Source organism: Equus przewalskii, chromosome 17 (assembly GCF_037783145.1).
Source record: "Equus przewalskii isolate Varuska chromosome 17, EquPr2, whole genome shotgun sequence".
NCBI lineage: Eukaryota > Metazoa > Chordata > Mammalia > Perissodactyla > Equidae > Equus > Equus przewalskii.
In genome coordinates this window covers 60,047,050-60,064,551 of record NC_091847.1, presented here as the reverse complement: position 1 = coordinate 60,064,551, position 17,502 = coordinate 60,047,050, and the positions used below count along the sequence as shown (strand labels likewise).

The window sequence follows — 17,502 nt, the reverse complement described above, 5'->3', positions numbered from 1 at the left end:
TTTCTAAAAGTGGGCCTGGGGGGGGCTGGCCTGGTGGTGCAGTGGTTAAGTCTGCACATTCCCCTTCAGTGGCCCGGGGTTCGCTGTTTTGGATCCCGGGTGCAGACATTTGCACTGCTCAACAAGCCGTGCTGTGGCAGGCATCTCACATATAAAGTAGAGGAAGATGGGCATGGATGTTAGCTCAGGGCCAGTCTTCCTCAGCAAAAAGAGGAGGATTGGTAGCACATGTTAGCTCAGGGCTAATCTTCCTCAAAAAAATAAATAAAATAAATAAATAAAAGTGGGCCTGTTCCAAGGCACTCCTTTTGGGGGGTACAGCTCATCCACTAGTGGAAACTATGTGCCATATCTGATTCCTGTTTCCTCCATGATCATATGCAGGAAGCCTATTTTTCAAACTTAGCTATCACTATTTACTCAATTTGTATTTTATGTCTCTTTAAGACATGTATACTTTAATATTTAAAATACTGCATTCCAAATTCCATCAGCCAACATTTCTCAAATGCCTATAACAAAAGAAATAGAAGATGAATTCTCTTCTTTAAAAAAAATCATATGTGTTATTTAGGAAGGCAGAGTACATCCAGATGAAATGAAAGAAAATTTTTTTTGAAGGAATAAATTGGCAGGTGCTAAAGAACAATTTGCAAAAATGAACAATATTCAAGGGGGAACTAACTAGAAAAATGAACAGAACCAGGCAGGGTACTTAAAAAGGCTTCTGGGAGGCAATGAAATTTATTTTGGGTTTTGATAAAGACAAATTATTAGAGAAAAGTTGTGAGGGGACATGTTAGACAGTGGGGGTAATTGACTTTTGCTCAGGGGAAGGAAAAGAGACTTTATTTCAGATAGTTCTAGAACCATTAAAACATTAGCTCATTTCTTCTTACACTGTTAAGATTTATGAACAGGAAAACGTATTTAGCCAACAATCTATTATGTCTGCTCCTCACTTCTTCCTTCTAATTTATTGAAAATCCCACTTACATTTCCTTTTACAGAATAACCCCCAGATGCTCTAATATTGACTGTTTTTAAATTTTTTTCCCTCTAAATTTTACTTGCTGAATAATTTTTCATCTAATTCATTTATGTAACTTTTGGCTTTCTTTTCTTAAATGACAGTAACTAATTGGAGACCAGGCAAAGGTTGTATACCAACTAAATGACTCCCTATCTACCATCTGGGTTTTTTTTTTCCTCCTAAGTGGAACAAACTTCCTTCTGAAATAATTTATTGCAGTCACAAACTACCATTTATGGTTATTTTAGAGATAAAATTCCATCCACTCAAGTTCATAGTGACATTTTATACGTGCTATCAAGTCAATGGTCTGGAGTGGAAACTGACATCCCCCTGTGTGCTCTAAAGTGGGGCGTCTTTTTTTTGCTTCTACTGCCTGTGAGAAATGGCTGGATTAAAGCAGGGAAATACTTCAACGATGTGGGGCAGAGGTGACTTCCTGTTTTGTTTTAGGGTTTGTTTCCTTCTCTTCTCAATGAAGGCTGTGTTTTCTGACAGTCTGCAATCCTTTCGCTCAGTGATTTCCCATTCAAAGGGCAGGGGCCAGGGCCTCTGCAGGTCATTCATTTACAACATGCCCTGAAAAGATGGCGGGGCGGGGGTGGAGGGAGGAAGAGAAGCGGCTCATTAGTGGAAGAAGCAGACCAGGAGGGGATCTGTTTTCTATTTTCTTCTCTAGTTTGGACTCATTTGTATGCAAATGGTTTTGTCATGATCATCATCATCATTATTATTACCTGTGCGGTGTAATTTTCCCACACATTTCTCTCAAGCGTTAGGGGAAATCGTTGATGAGAGGAGCTAAAGAATAAGTGCCATTTACTTTAGTGAGTAAAACAGAAAAAAAAGAGTCCCAGTTCTTTAAAGCAGTTTTCACTCTTAAGCTTAATAAGCAAAACTCAAAAGTTCTAATTTTGCAAGGCAAAGGGAAAAAATGAAAAGGAAAAAACTGTTTCTTGCTTCTGGTGGCCGACTTGTAACTTTGCTCGGCATTTATTCTCTTTTTATGAAAGGCAGCTCCCCCAACCTGATTATTCAAAATGCAGACCTCTGTAGCCAGGAGCTCTGGGCTGATAAGGCTCCACCACTGCTCGCAGGGGTCGCGTTTTCTGCGACTTGGACGTTTAAAGTGACATCCCTTAAGTGTTTCTCCCTCAGGTCTGACTTTCTGCAGAGCGGGTGCTCACAGAGGTAAAGCTGTAGTTTGCTTAAAGGAAATATCTCCAGGGAGCGAGGGGCTCGGCTTGGGTTCCGAAGCGGGGAACTAGTGGGGGGACTCCTTCGTGGGGAATTGGGGTGGGCTCTTCAGTGAGGGACTGGGGGCTCTTCTTTGGAGCCAGGGGGCTGCTGCCCAGTGTGGGGGTGCACGGCTCAAGTCAGAGCTGCCTTGGGTTACCGCATCCTCACTGCTGCTCAAGGCTTCTCTCCCCTCCGCCTCCAGCCCACCGACCCTCTCTCCCCGGTCCCGTATTCCCTTCCAGGGAAGCGAGCGGGCGTTGGAGGGCCGGGACTGCCCCAGGGGGCGGAGCTGCCCGTCTGGCCCGGAGGTAGGAAAGCGAAGAGCGGCTGGTCCAGGCACAGGCCTCCCGTCCAGACTTCTCCCGCCGGTCTCTCTCGCCAGCTGCGGTTGTCGCAGCAGCTGCTGCTCACACCAAAAATCGGATCTGTTCGCTCAGCCTACAAGACTTGCAAACTCTTGCTGCACCCTCCTCCCCCATTAGGAGTCTTTCCCCTCTGGTTTCCCTTCCTTCCTTTCCCGCCCCCACCTCGCCCCCGTCCTCCTCTTCACTTTGGAGAATTTCTTGCTTCTTTTAGCACCGTTTTGTAATCCAGGGGACGTGACACCCCAAAGCTCCAAATACCTCAGCTGAATCCTACTTTTGTTTTTATTTCTCCCTCGCTTTCTCTTGCTTTCCTCTCATCTGATTATCTGTGAAGTCTGATGCTTCTGCCAGAGGGAGCGAGGAATAAATAGATGCTGCTGCCCTAGAAGGCTGAGACGTCGGGAAAGAGCAGCCAGAGCGGCAGGGGCGGCGGCGGCTGGACTCGTCGAAGCTCGTGGGACCCCATTGGGGGAATTTGATCCAAGGAAGTTGTGAGATTGCCGGGGGAGGAGAAGCTCCCAGATCATTGTGTCCAGTTCCAGGGGGGAGGAGGAGACGGCGGAACGGGCCTCTCGGCGTCCTCGGCACTGCTGCATCCTGCCCTGTCCTGCCGGGATCATGGTTTGCGGCAGCCTGGGAGGGATGCTGCTGCTGCGGGCCGGGCTGCTCGCCCTGGCCTCGCTCTGCCTGCTCCGCGTGCCCGGAGCCCGGGCTGCAGCCTGTGAGCCCGTCCGCATCCCCCTTTGCAAGTCCCTGCCCTGGAACATGACCAAGATGCCCAACCACCTGCACCACAGCACCCAGGCCAACGCCATCCTGGCCATCGAGCAGTTCGAAGGTCTGCTGGGCACCCACTGCAGCCCCGACCTGCTCTTCTTCCTCTGTGCCATGTACGCGCCCATCTGCACCATTGACTTCCAGCACGAGCCCATCAAGCCCTGCAAGTCTGTGTGCGAGCGGGCCCGGCAGGGCTGTGAGCCCATCCTCATCAAGTACCGCCACTCGTGGCCAGAGAGCCTGGCCTGCGAGGAGCTGCCGGTTTACGACCGCGGCGTGTGCATCTCTCCCGAGGCCATCGTCACCGCGGATGGAGCGGGTGAGTCCTGACACTGCCCAGCCTCTCTCCCAGCCCTGCAGCCCGCTCACTTCTCCGAGTCCTTGTTACTCTCCTGTACTCTCTGATTCTGTCTTTTCTCTTCGGATCACTTCTCTTAATCTCTTAATTACTGTGAAGCACTATTCCTTTTGTCTCTCACCCAGTCACCCTTCCAGACGGATGCACGCTGTTCCAATAGGTGGCCTGTCTTTCTAAACACTCCGTTTATTTAACTCCCATCACACTGCGGAACACTGACCCTTCACTTTCCGCTCTTTACGTGTTGAAGTAACCACATCTTGTAAAGTGATGCTTTTTCCTTACTTTCTTTAGTGTTTTACCTACTTGCCAAGATTGCATGGTGAAAACAGAAAAGTGAAGAACCATTTTCTTCTAATCATTAAAAATGCCAAGATAATTGCAGTAACCTTACTCCAAACCACAGATGTTAGTGGTATGTGTTTGCTCAATATCCAATTTGAGCAATTACCTTCACCTTAAATTTCCCCCTCCTTTCAATGAGAGAAATTGTTCTTCCATTCCAGACTGAAATAGCTGTGAAACATTGCTATGCACTGCTAATTAGCTTCTGTGACTTACTCCAGCCGCAGAGCTGGCGAGTGAAACTGCTGGCCTCTTTTCACATTCCCACATGCCTTCAAGTCATTTTGTAAGTGACATATGGATGAAAGGAGTTATATTTCAGGCATGTTATCATCTACACTCATGTAATGTTATTTTTAATCCTATCCCTTATCGTACTCTTATGCTCTGCAAATAATTTGTCTTTAATACCTTATTTCATGTCCTTTCTCTGTGTGTGCATCAGCCACCCGTTAATTTTGATCTTTCTCTACCTTAAAAGTTTATTGCAGTTCTACATTTAATGGAATCAATCACAAGTTGTTTTCTCATTAGCGTCAGTTGGATTATGACTGTCATAACTCTTAAGACCCCAACTAAACATTGCTCATTATGGTCCATTCAATTATAACTGAATATCCTTCCTACCAATTAACCCAAAACTTGAATTTCACCCTTCATATGCTTTAAAAATAAACTCAATCTTTTATGATTGGCCCTCTTTCATATTCTCCCTGGATCAACTCTGTTCTTAGATGTGATGACCTGGTTGCCTCCTTCCCTGTTCATTTCTTGGGCATCAACCTTTTCGTCTGCGTCTCAACCCTCAACTTGCTCAGCCTAAGCTCATGTCTTTAGTCCACTTCTAGGTAGTAGTTCTTGGTTGTCAGGGAACTGATTTGGAAAAATTGCTTTCTGTGCACCTTGACCTGCTTAACATAAAGTGGGGGAGGTGATGGGGTCGGGGGATTGTCCAAAGATCTGCAAAACCAAAACAGAACAGAAAAATTCCAAGAGCTTTTTGATGATCACCTCACTTAGTTTATCACTCTTCGAATACATCTATTGCCTTGATTTTAATCAAGAACCAAGAACTGGCTGTATAAAGTAATGAGAAAGCAATGTATTTCTTATCAATCCTTGGGCTAAAAGAGCACTCTTGAGCCTTTATACTCACTAATGTCACAGGCCATGCAGGCTCTGGATGAGCTTGGTCAGTTGCTGCCTGGTCTGCCAGACTCTTAGAATCAGTTAAATGCTGGCTCATCTCAGGCCAAGGGCTGGGAATGAGGTGGTTATGGTTCATGCTGAAACGCATTCCTCCCCTTGAAGGAGAAGACATAGTCTGAAACCTCTCTTAGAGATGGACCTCAAATGAGAGAGGTTTGGCAAGGTTAATTGCTCTCAAAAGCCATAGTCAATATGGATGGGAAGCAGTTTCCTTAGGTGGCCCTGAATTCCCTATCATCGTGGACCAAACAATTGCCTCATTGAAGCACTCAAACAGGACGTGCATGGAAACAATTTGTCAGTCCATGGGACCTAATTTCTGAGCATCTTTGAAATGCCATAATCTCTGCTCTACTGATAGCGTCCTTGCCGAAAAAATAAGTAGAGATAGGTGGCAGTTAGAAACATATTTTAGTGATGGTCTCTGTTCCCCCCTACCTTTACCATAATCTTCAGTGTGACTCAGAGACTGTGGTGGCAGGAGGGAGCTAAGGGGACATGGGGATGGGCAATGGAGGGGTGGAGTCTAGCCTGAAAGGTCCCCTGGCTTCCAAGGCCACCTTGCTGAAAATTACACTCCCTATGCTGGGTCAAACTTTCAGGCACCTGGAATTACTTAGAAACTACCACATGTGGCCAGTTTAATTTACAATGCAATATACTACTTGGTTTAGTGGGATATAATAGTTCAAGAAGCAGGACTTTTTTCCTTCCTCTAAGTATAAACAGAGTCCCTCTGTCTTATGACTAGAATCTATCCAACTGAACATAAAAATGAGGTCTCTGAATAAAATGGGACCACCATTCACATCTCTTCAATGCCAAGAGGATTCGCAAATCCTATCATTCACATGGATATGTACCCTCATAGTGTGTTGTGACTCCGCAAACCAGTTTAGGGTATTTTACAAGGCAAAATCTTACTGCAATGGAGTATTGCTTCAAAATGCTTTTTGCTTTTGAAACACTGTGGGCAAACATACTTTTATTAAAGAAAAAATCATATCCTGACCAGTACTAATAAATTCATAAATTTATTCTTTTTCCTCATTTTATATTCACTATAGAGTTGTGACTACATGTACAATTGCTCCATCTGTGAATTCAGTTCAATTTAGTCATTCAGCCAGTTAATTAAGGCATTTGGTCAAATCTTTCATATTGTATGGTGAGTAAAGAGTATGGATTTGGAGTTGGGCAGACCAGGTGTTGAATCTTGACTCTGCCTCATATCAACTGTTATAGGGAAATTATAAAACTCTCTGATTCAAAGTTTTCTGATGTGTAACATGAGGACAGTACTGCCTACAGCCCACTGGCATGGTGAAGATGAAATTAAGCAGCATATATAGTACCTGTACAGAGCCCTTAACAAATTGTTGCTGCTGCTGCTGCTGTTTTCCTATTATTATCATTGTTATATCAAATTGATATGTTCATTTTTGTTTGTTTTTTTTAAATGGTATGTTGGTCAATGCAGATACAGTCTAGAACTTTTAACAGTTCAGCTCTGGAAAACAAGCTTCACACGGGACCTAACTGGAAAAGCAGATCTTATTTCTTCTGAATATATAAACTTAATATTTTATTTTATACAAATTGACCTGGACGTCAGGCTTAAGAACAAATCCCTTTGGGAGCAACAGGAAGAAGGAATGGGTCTGATGGATGTCTGTTAGTTACAAATAGTTTATCTCAGAAACATAGAAATTAAGTATTTAAGAAAATTTATGGTATGACATTGAACAGCTATTTATACAACTCCCAGGGTTCGCCATGCCAAGGTCTTTATAATCACTCCTCAGTCATTGCTGGTTTCCGTGGTTGTGTTAACTTGTCACTCCACCTCTTGCTCAACACATTTCTCCAGGCCCTCTCTCGCCTGGCCGAGCTGTGCCAACTTTCACATGCACAAACTGCTGTTTAATCATTTCTCCACTCTCTGAGGAACAGGCAGCCTTTTCTTTAGCCCTGGCTTACAAATATTTGAGGGGCCAAACGCCAAGAAGGAAGAATTATTTAGTGTGATAGGAGGAAAGTGGAATGGAAAGGAGAAATGGAAATTTTAGATTAAGACTAGAGAGAAAACATGATTCTAAGGATCCTTCATCATGTAGAATATTGAAAGGTGCTCTGAATGGGGTAGGAAAGAGTATCTCAGAGTGTTAGGGTATTTAATTTACAGCTAATGCATGATTCTGTTATCAGTGGTAATAGAATCTTACATAGTCACCAAATCTTATTTTAATATTTCATTTTTTATTACATTCCCACCAAACTTCCAAATAGTTGTTGCAATAAATAGCAACTAAGTTGTACTTGGCCATTCTCTTTCTACTGGGTGTATAGAAAGAGGAGACCAAAAAGTACCATATAGACATATAGTTTTGAATAATTAAGAATTGGCTATATTTCCTCAATTTAAAGAAAACCACAGCTTTAGAGTTATAGTCTCTTAGTTGGAATTCCAGATTTTTCCATTAATGTTGTACCTTGAGCAAGTCATTTGATGTTGACATTAGGGATTGTGCAGAACAAAAGAAATACTCAGGTGAAGCGACTGATAACGGTAAAGCACAATGTAAGTGTTTAAGATCAACATGGTGATGGAGAGGACTTGTCATCTTCAGGAGAAGCATCATTAGCAGCAACAGGACAAGAACTAATAACATTTCACATGTTCTAGGTGCTGTTTTAAGGGTGTTATGCATATTGATTTATTTAATTATCATAATAACTACAGGGTGGGTACTATTATTCTGATTTTGCAGAAGAAGTTAAGTGACTTGTCCAAGTTCATACAGCTGTTGAGGGAAAGCAGATGCAAACCGGAACCTGTTCTATACCACACTTCCTCTTTTATGAAGAAAGAGGTGATTCCTAACTTTAGAGAGAATGTCTTTTGACCATCGGTTTGCGGTTAAAGAATCCAGTTTTTTTCAGTATATTTTGAAAGCCCATTTATTCATAGCTTAAGAGAATAAAAGGCAGCCCTGGACAATGGATTCCAAGAGATAAGAGATAACAACTTCTCTGGACTTTTGAGATAGCAGGGAACACACATTCCAGATTCTCCCATCTAACCCTGACCCCTCATTCTCGGCATGCCCCACAGCGAACTCCTCATTTCCTTACCCTCCTACTGTCTGCTTTTCTACTATTTTCTATATTATTCAAGGCACCACCACACCCATCCTCCAGGCCCTGGAGTCAGTCACGTTTCCACCATTTCTTTCTACCCTACATTCAGTAGTCAAATGCTATTAGATCTACTCTGAATCCAGTTCCCTTCCCTCCTTCTTTAAGGCTACGGTCCTGTTTGGGCCTCACCGTGTCTTACACGGATTACAGAAGTGGGATGATAATTGCCTCACTTACCTCCAGTATTGCGCCTCCATGTTCCAACAGTGTGATCTTTCTGAAACGCAATCTGTTGCTTAAAATCCTTTGGTACCTGCGTCTAGCCTTCATGATCTCATCCCTTCTTACCTGTCTGTAGTTTCAGTTCTCTTTGCTTACACCGGTCTCTGTTTTTAGCCCCACTGGGAGGCGTACAGGTCCCTTCATGAACACTGTAGTTTCTCACCCGGTACCTCTGCACATGCTATCCTCTATCTGGAAAACCCTCCCCAACTCCCCTGGCTCCTTTAGGCTCTTCTTCTGGAAACTTCTATGACTCCTGCCTGAAATCCTTGGGGGCATAAAACCTACTAACAATACCTACTGTTTTAATTTAGGATAATTTTGTTAGAATTCCTACTTTCTGAAGACAATTTTTTGGGATTATTTTTTATTTGAAAACTTTGGTTTTTCTCTCGTATAATTCTAATAATTGACTTCTAAGCACTTTTTAAAGTATAGAAACATTTTCCTGTGAATAAGAATGAAAGAAGAAAACCAATCTCCTAGGTTCAGCTGTTTCAAAGGGTTTTTCCAAGAGAAAAATTTTATTTTTCATTTTTATTTCAACTTTTCAACACTAAACAATTATTTTAAACGTGGGTCAACATAATTTCATCATTTACAGAGAGATCATTTTTGTATAAATCATATGCGTATTACATGTTTGTTAGACTTATTCAGGAATAGAAAAAATCTTTGCATATTACTGTAATACTTGGATACATTTATCATGAATAAAGTCTTTGACTAGAATAAAAGTCATTAAATTAATAGTGTATGACTGAGTTGAGCCAAATGTTTTAGAATCAAGTATTTGTTGCCTGCGTATTTATTTATTTATTTGGCGGCTGCTAACTTTCCTTGGATATAGGGATTATTTTTTGTTTTTCTTTTTGCTGGGGAAGATTCACCCTGAGCTAACATCTGTTGCCAATCTTCCTCTTTTTCTATTTTTCATGTGGGCCACCATCAATCACAGCATGGTTGCTTACAGATGAGTGGTGTAGGTCCATGCCCGAGATCCCAACCCAGGCCTCCAAAGCAGAGTATGCTGAACTTAACCTAGGCCACTGAGGCTGAGCCTGGATATAGGTTTTTAAATACCAGCTGGTGAAAGTAATTCATTAATTGTAATTTTGGGTGCTATTGTCCTAAAATAGTATTAATTCCTCCTTGTTTAATATATTCATGATATGACCTCTGAAGGAAAAAGAAGAATGTTATTTTCTAATAGGATAAATAGAGGCATTAAACTCATTTAACCTAAAGTATTAATATAAATATAAAACTCATATGAAAGTGCTGAGTTGAAGTGTCCATAAGAATATGTAGCTAGGCACAACATTGCTCAGCATGGCGATCTGCTAAGGCACTCAGTGTTATTCATTAGAGGCTGCTTTCTTAACTAGAACACAGAAGAACTTTATATAATTATGATTTTCATTACCATTTGTCATTCCCGTCTTCTGGGATTATAGGATGATGAAAAGAGTCAATGGCAATATCTAATTATTACCATGTGCGTTAATTCCACTGGCTTGAGAAGTCCCTGGATGGTAGGCTTCCTTTCTCCTGAAGAACTGGTGAGTTTGCAGTTAGCAAAGAGCACAGCGAGAATGCTCTCTGAATGTTTTCTTTAGGCACTAAGAATTTGAATATATGCCAGTAAAGTGTGATACATCTCTTTATTGAAGAGGCGTGTTTGGATCTTTTAGTCATCATGAGACAAGTGTTGGGTGAGTGCTAATATGTGCTCAGGCTTTATTGTGACAGGACGCTAATCATTCACAAATTTTGTGAAACTCAAATTTTATTTATTAAATCCTGGAATTTTATTCACAGTGGATGAGGATTCAAAAGAGTATATTGCCTTTCAATCACATGAAAGAGTAGACCTTGTTCTTATTCAACCTACAAATGATAGAGTGCCAACCTCATGACACCAGTAAGAATCGAATTCCTTGAGATGCCTGGGTTCTTACCCAAATCAAATTTGTGACTGAATTAGATTTCTATATGAGAATCTTGAAATAATAATTAATGTGTGGTTCTTAATTTATTCTCTCACCTTTCAGATTTTCCTATGGATTCTAGTAATGGAAACTGTAGAGGCGTGAGTGGTGGTGAGTATATCATGATGTTCCTGGTTTTCGTTTGTGGTCAAATTAGTCTTTGATGTTAGCTAGATACTCAAGTCTTGATTGGGGAAGTTTGGCCCTACACTTTAAAGATAAACTTGTAAAAATTACTTCTTTATTTATATTTAAAAAAATTACATTGTGGTAAAATTGACCTTTTCTTTTGGTATACAGTTCTATGAATTTATTTTTTGTGTGTGAGGAAAGTTGGCCTTGAGCTAACATCTGTTGCCAATCTTCCTCTTTTCGCTTGAGGAAAATTGTTGCTGAGCTAACATCTGTGCCAATCTTCCTCTGTTTTATGTGGGATACCACACAGCATAGCTTGATGAGTGGTGCTAGGTCCACGCCCGGTGTCTGAACCTGCTAACCTTGGATGGCCACAGCAGAATGCACGAACTTACCCGCTATGCCACCGGGCCCCAACAGTTCTGTGAATTTTAAGGCATGTATAGACTTGTGTAATTGCCACTACAGTCAGGATGCAGAGCAGTTCCACAACGTTAGAAAAAACTCCCTCATGCTCTCCCTATAGTTACAGGCTTCCGCCACCCTGAACCACTGGCGATCACTGATCTGTTCTCCATCACCATAGTTTTGTCTTTTTGAGATTGTCATGTATATGGAATGATAAGAGCATGTAACCCTGTGATATTGGCTTCTTTCACTAAGCATAATGCCTTTGAGATCCATCTAAGTTGTTGCATGTATCAATAGTCTATTTCTTTTTATTGCTGAATAGTTTTTTACTTGGATATATTACCATTTGTTTATCCATTTGTGCCTTGAAGGACGTTTGGGTTGTTTTCAGTTTTGGCAATCGTACATAGAGCTATTATAAACATTTGTGTATAGGTTTTTGTGTAACCGTAAGTTTTCATTTCTCTAGGTTAGATATCTAGGAATGGGATTACTGGGTTAAATGGTAAAGGTGCATTTAACTTTATAGAAAACTGCCAAACTGCTTCCAAAATGGCTCTTCAATTTTTCACTGGCAATACTTGTGAGTTCCAGTTGCTCCACATCCTCACTGGCACTTGATATTGTCAGTATTTTTTAAAAAACTTTAGGAGCCGGCCTGGTGGTGCAGTGGTTAAGTGCACACGTTCCACTTCTCGGCAGCCCAGGGTTTGCCGGTTCAGATCCTGGGTGCAGACATGACACTGCTTGGCAAAAGCCATGCTGTGGCAGGCGTCCCACATATAAAGTAGAGGATGACGGGCATGGATGCTAGCTCAGGGCCAGTCTTCCTCAGCTAAAAGAGGAGGATTGGTAGTAGTTAGCTCAGGACTAATCTTCCTCAAAGTAAATAAATAAATAAATAAACAAACAAATAAATAAATAAATAAACGTTAACCATTTTTAACAGGTGTGGAGTGATAGGTGATCATGGTTTTAATTTGTATTTCCCTAATGGTTAATGGTATTTTTCCTGGGCTCATTTGCCATTCATATATATCCCTTTTGGTGAAGTGTCTGTTCAAGTTTTTTGCCCATTTTAAATTTGTCAGTTTTCGTACTGAGTTTTGAGAATTCTTTCAAGTATTTTGGATTTAAAAAACTATCTTTTGGTTTAATTGATTTTTCTCTATTGTTTTCCTTTTTTCAATTTTATTGATTGCTGCTCTTTAGTATTTCTTTGTTTCTATTTGCTTTGGATTTATTTTGCTACTTTTTAAATTTTTTTTTAGTTTCTTAAGGTAGAAGCTTAGAGTATGATTTGAAACTTTTCTTCTTTTCTAATAATTTAATGCCATCAGTATCCATCTAAGAATGGCTTTAGTTGCAGCCTACAAATTTTGGTAGGTTTTATTTTCATTTTTCTTCAGTTCAAAATGTTTTATAATTTCCTTGGACACTACCTCTTTGACTCAGGTATTATTTAGGATTATGCTGTTAAATTTGCTGCTGTTTGGAGGTTTTTATCATTATTTTTATGTTACTAATTTTTGTTCTAATTCCATAATGGTCAGAGAACATACTTTGTATGATGTCAAGTCTTTTAAATTTTTGAAGGTCTGTGCTATGACTCAGGATGTGATTTATCTTGGTGAATGTTCCATATGCACTTGGGGAAAAACGTATTCTGCAGTTGTTGAGTAGAATGTTCTTTAAATATAAAACACATTGGTTGATTGAAATTGTTTAGTTATGTTATATTCTTGCTGATTTTCTGTTTATTGGATCTATTAATCATTGTGAGAGGAATGTTTGTCTTCAAATATTGTGAACTTCTCTACTTCTCTTTTCAGTTCTGTCCCTTTTATTTCATGTGTTCTGAGTCTCTGTTATTTGGTGCATACACATTTAATATTTTTATGTCTCATTGGTAAATTGACCTGTTTTGTGACATAATGTCCCTCTTTATCTCTGGTAATTTTCTCTGCTCTAAAGTCTATTTTGTTTGATATTAATATAGCCACTCTTGTTTTCTTTTGATTAATGTTTGCAAAGTGTATCTTTTTCTATCCTTTTACTTTTAACATACTTATTACATTTTAAATAAATTTCTTGCAGACATCTTATAGTTAGGTCATGTTTTTTTGTTGGTGTTGGTTTTTTATTCTTTCTGCCAATCTTTGTCTTTTAATTTGTGTGTTTATACCATTGACATCTATTGTAATTATTGATATGTTTGTAGTTACATCTACCATTTTATTATTTATTTTATGTTCTCTCTCTTTTTCATTCCTTTTTCCTATTTCCTGCTTTTGTTTGGGTTATCTGAATATCTCTCTCTGTCTCACTCATGTGTGCATGCACATACAGACACACCCATGCATGTGTGTTTTATATATATATGTACATAAAATCTCCCCTTGAGATAATGTTATATTTTTCTTTCAACCATTAATGTTTCTTTCAAACATTAAATTTGTTTTAAACAACTTGAGAGGAGAAGAATAGGCTATTGTATTTACACAGATGTTTATAATTTCTTTTTTTTTTTTTTTGAGGAAGATTAGCCCTGAGCTAACATCTGCTGCCAATCCTCCTCTTTTTGCTGAGGAAGACTGGCCCTGAGCTAACATCCATGCCCATCTTCCTCTATTTTTTTATATGTGGGATGCCTACCACAGCATGGCTTGCCAAGTGGTGCCATGTCTGCACCTGGGATCCGAACTGGCAAACCCCAGGCTGCCGAAGCAGAATGTGTGCACTTAACTGCTATGCCACTGGGCCGGCCCCAGATGTTTATAATTTCTATTGTTCTTCCTTCTCTCCTGTTGTTCCAGGCTTCCTGCTGGTATCATTTCCCTTCATCTGAAGAACTTCATTTATATTTCTTTTAGAGCAGTTCTGGTGGCAACAAATTCTATCAGTTTTCCTTCATCTGAAAATGTCTTCATTTCACCTTTATTCCTGAAGGATATTTGCACTGGATATAGAATTCTTGTTTGTTGGTTCATTCAGTGCTTAAAAAATGTTATTCCACTTAACTTCTGTCCTCAGTTTCTCATGGGAAATTGGTAGTCATTAAAATCATTGTCCCCTGTAAGTAATGCATCAGTTTTCTCTGATTGCTTTCAAGATTTTTAAATTTGTCTTTAGTTTTCTGGCAGTTTGATTATGATACATCTGGACATTGACTTCTTTGAGTTTATTCTGTTTAAGGCTAAGTGAACTTCTTGAATTTATAAGTTTATACCTTTTGTTAACTTTGGGAAGCTTTCAGCAATTATTTCTCCAAATATTTATTTTTATACCACATTCTCTTCTACTTCCAAGTCTGTGATGATATGAAGATCTTCGCATCATAGATCTTTCAGTATTGCCCCACAGGTCCCAGAGGTTCTGCTCATTTTTCCCTCAATCTTTTTTCTGTTCTTTAGATTAGATAATTTCTGTTGGTCTGTCTTCAAGTTCATTGACTCTTTCATTGGTCATCCTCATTCTGCTGTTGAGCTCATGAATTTTTTATTGCAGTTATTGTAATTTTCAAAGTTAAAGTTTCCAATTGGTTCTTCGTTATATCTTGTATTTCTTTGTTGAGACTGGAAAACTAATGATTTCCAGTAGTGGGGTACTATTTTAAGGATCACTCCCTCTGTTACATTTGGTTGAAACAAACCAACAAGCTCTTTTGTGTGACAGTACAATTGGTGAACCAAAATTTCTGGCCAAGTGCATGCGTATGCTATCAATTTGTCCAGAAGCTGTGGTTTGGATAATACAGCACTTCAACGTGCGAAAGAGGAAAGAGGACATCAACAACACTATAAATAATATACAAAAATAGTTAAATGTGTAAAACTACCTAGAATAAATGTAGTGTTCCTGGGTTCAGTGTTTACTGTTCTTCTTTTATAAATGTTTTCCTGTTCCCTGGTATAACGGGAGTGATGAAAACAAACTAACAAACAGGCAGAACCAAGTTCATTCTGCTTATGAGAAAACACATTGACATATTCACATGTTCCGAAAAGAAAATATAATTTGTTCACGCTCAAAATTTTATACTTTGGAGAAATGTAACAGCTGAGGTTGATTATGATAAAACAGGAAATGAGGAAGACACAAAAACATTGTAACCCTCATAACTCCTCTTTCAAAAGTGTCAAGCTGTTTCTGTCTGGAATTTGGAAAAGAAATTCTTTCACTCTGGTTAATTTATCTTTTGCCTCAAAGCTTAACAATCTTCTTTCTCTTTTTTTGGAGATAATAACTCTGTCTGAGCAGCTTCCAATTTGTGTATTTTACTGCTGTAAACCCGCTATCGTAATAAGGAGTACATCCTCGCTAATCTCCATAACATGGAATATGGAGGAAAACAATTTTAGTTCTATTCCACTGAGTCACTTGGTCTGTCAAATCAACACAGAAAATTAAGGCGGGTATTCAAATGGTGCAAGGAAAAGATACGTTTTCACTTAAAACAATTTTGAAAAAGAATCCTCCCGGTTTTCTCCTTTGTGATGGTGACCAATTTTTGAGCTTTTATATTTGGAGAACATGAATTTCCCAAAAGAGGAGAGGTAGATGGTAAATTCTGACACAGATTGACTGTGGCCATGACCAAATTACTTAACTTCTCTGCATCTATTTCCTAATATAATATCAGATTATGTTGACCTCTGAGTTCTGGTATGTATTTCTGATCTATGTTCATATTAGGGATCCATTAGCAGTGTTCCCTGGTGTAAGTTGCGTACTCTCCCAGAGTTTTCATTAACATCTTTCTGACCCTTTTGCAAAGGTGCTTCAGAAGAACTCTTGTGGGCAGCTGAGTAACTGGAGATTCCTAATTGCCCACACCTGCCAGGCCTGCCCCAGCACCCCCGTCTTTTATTGGGATGGCCTATGCCTTTCCTTCTCCAGACTTCTTTTCTCCCCTTTGGCTTCCTACTAATTTTGGGAAGGAATCCAGTTATTTTCTTTGCAAATGTTTGCTGACTACAGAGGCTGAATCAACTTGGGGCAACTTCTACACTTTCGTGGAAAAAAATCAAGATAGATAAAAAATAGTATTTTTATAATTATATAGTAGCATACAAATATACCCCCTTTTTCTTTTTTATCACTTTGCAGTATTTGACACTTTTCACCAGTTCCTAAGCATTTTCCTCCCTGAGCTATTACCTAAATTATCCTAATTCTCCTCCTCCTCTCCCCCAGCCATAGAATTCTCCAAGCTTCTGTGCTTCTCTCCTTACGATGATTTCTTCCTGTTGGAGTTCATCCAGCTACATAGGCTTAATTATCACTCTTGGGGCTACTTCTGATCACCCTGCCAGGTAGAGGACCACATTTCTCCTTCAAAAAGCACTTCCACCTGGGTAGCCTATTGGTACTTCAAATACAACATATTTGATCAGTAAAGTTATTTTTTCATTAAAAATTTTCTCCTTGCGACTTTCTTGTTTATTATGTAGCACTATGGTTTTCCCAGATCCCCAGTACTGAAACTTCATGGTCAGTTTATTACTCCATCCACCCCACCATTCATCAAAACTTTAATGACCACCTCCTCGTACCAGGCGTACTATATGCTGAAGACATGAAATGAAGGAGTGAGCAGTTGACTGCATTTCCCTTTTCTTTGTGCTTGGCATTGAGTAGATACATGATGTTCTGAAAGATGGTGAAGCCCACTTTGTTTTTTTGTTAATTGACCTCTTTAGAATACATCATAAAGCGTAACACTTCAGATCCCATAAGAGAAAACAGGCATCTTTCCTTGATTCTCTATATTTTCTATACCCTGAATGACTCTTAGATCCAGAAACTTTGTGAAAGGCAGTTTATTTAAAATTTTCCAAGGGCATAAATCCCAAAGGATTAAACTAAATTTCCTTTTCTCATTAATATAGTGTTAGTCCTCTCAATCTTAAGCAATTCCCTTTTACGGAGTGCAAATTACTATGAATTGAGACCTTTATTACAATATTTGAGGTTTGTTTTTTCAGCGAAATTGAACAAATGTTATTTTTGCTTTTGAAAGCCTTATTATATTATCTAAGTTCACCAATCAACTTCATTGCATTTTCCACATACTATTCTAATTCAAAATAAAATCTAATATGGTATTCTTTGCTCTAAGTATATGTTTAGGAAATAAATATTATTTTAAGCACGTAATGAACAGCTGTTAAGTCATGACATACTTTAATTTATGGAAAAATGAAAGGAATTCAT

At 39.6% G+C, this 17,502-nt stretch overlaps 1 protein-coding gene across 1 annotated transcript in view; it reads left to right on the top strand.

The window, feature by feature from the left end:
- Positions 1 to 2,386: 2,386 nt before the first annotated feature.
- The window catches only part of FRZB (frizzled related protein), a 31,781-nt gene continuing 16,665 nt past the window's right edge, over positions 2,387 to 17,502 (top strand). The window contains exons 1-2 of the mRNA XM_070580384.1: positions 2,387 to 3,733; positions 10,804 to 10,851. Coding sequence (XP_070436485.1) covers positions 3,256 to 3,733; positions 10,804 to 10,851 — 526 coding nt within the window. The 5' untranslated portion in view covers positions 2,387 to 3,255. The remainder of the gene's footprint in view (positions 3,734 to 10,803; positions 10,852 to 17,502) is intronic.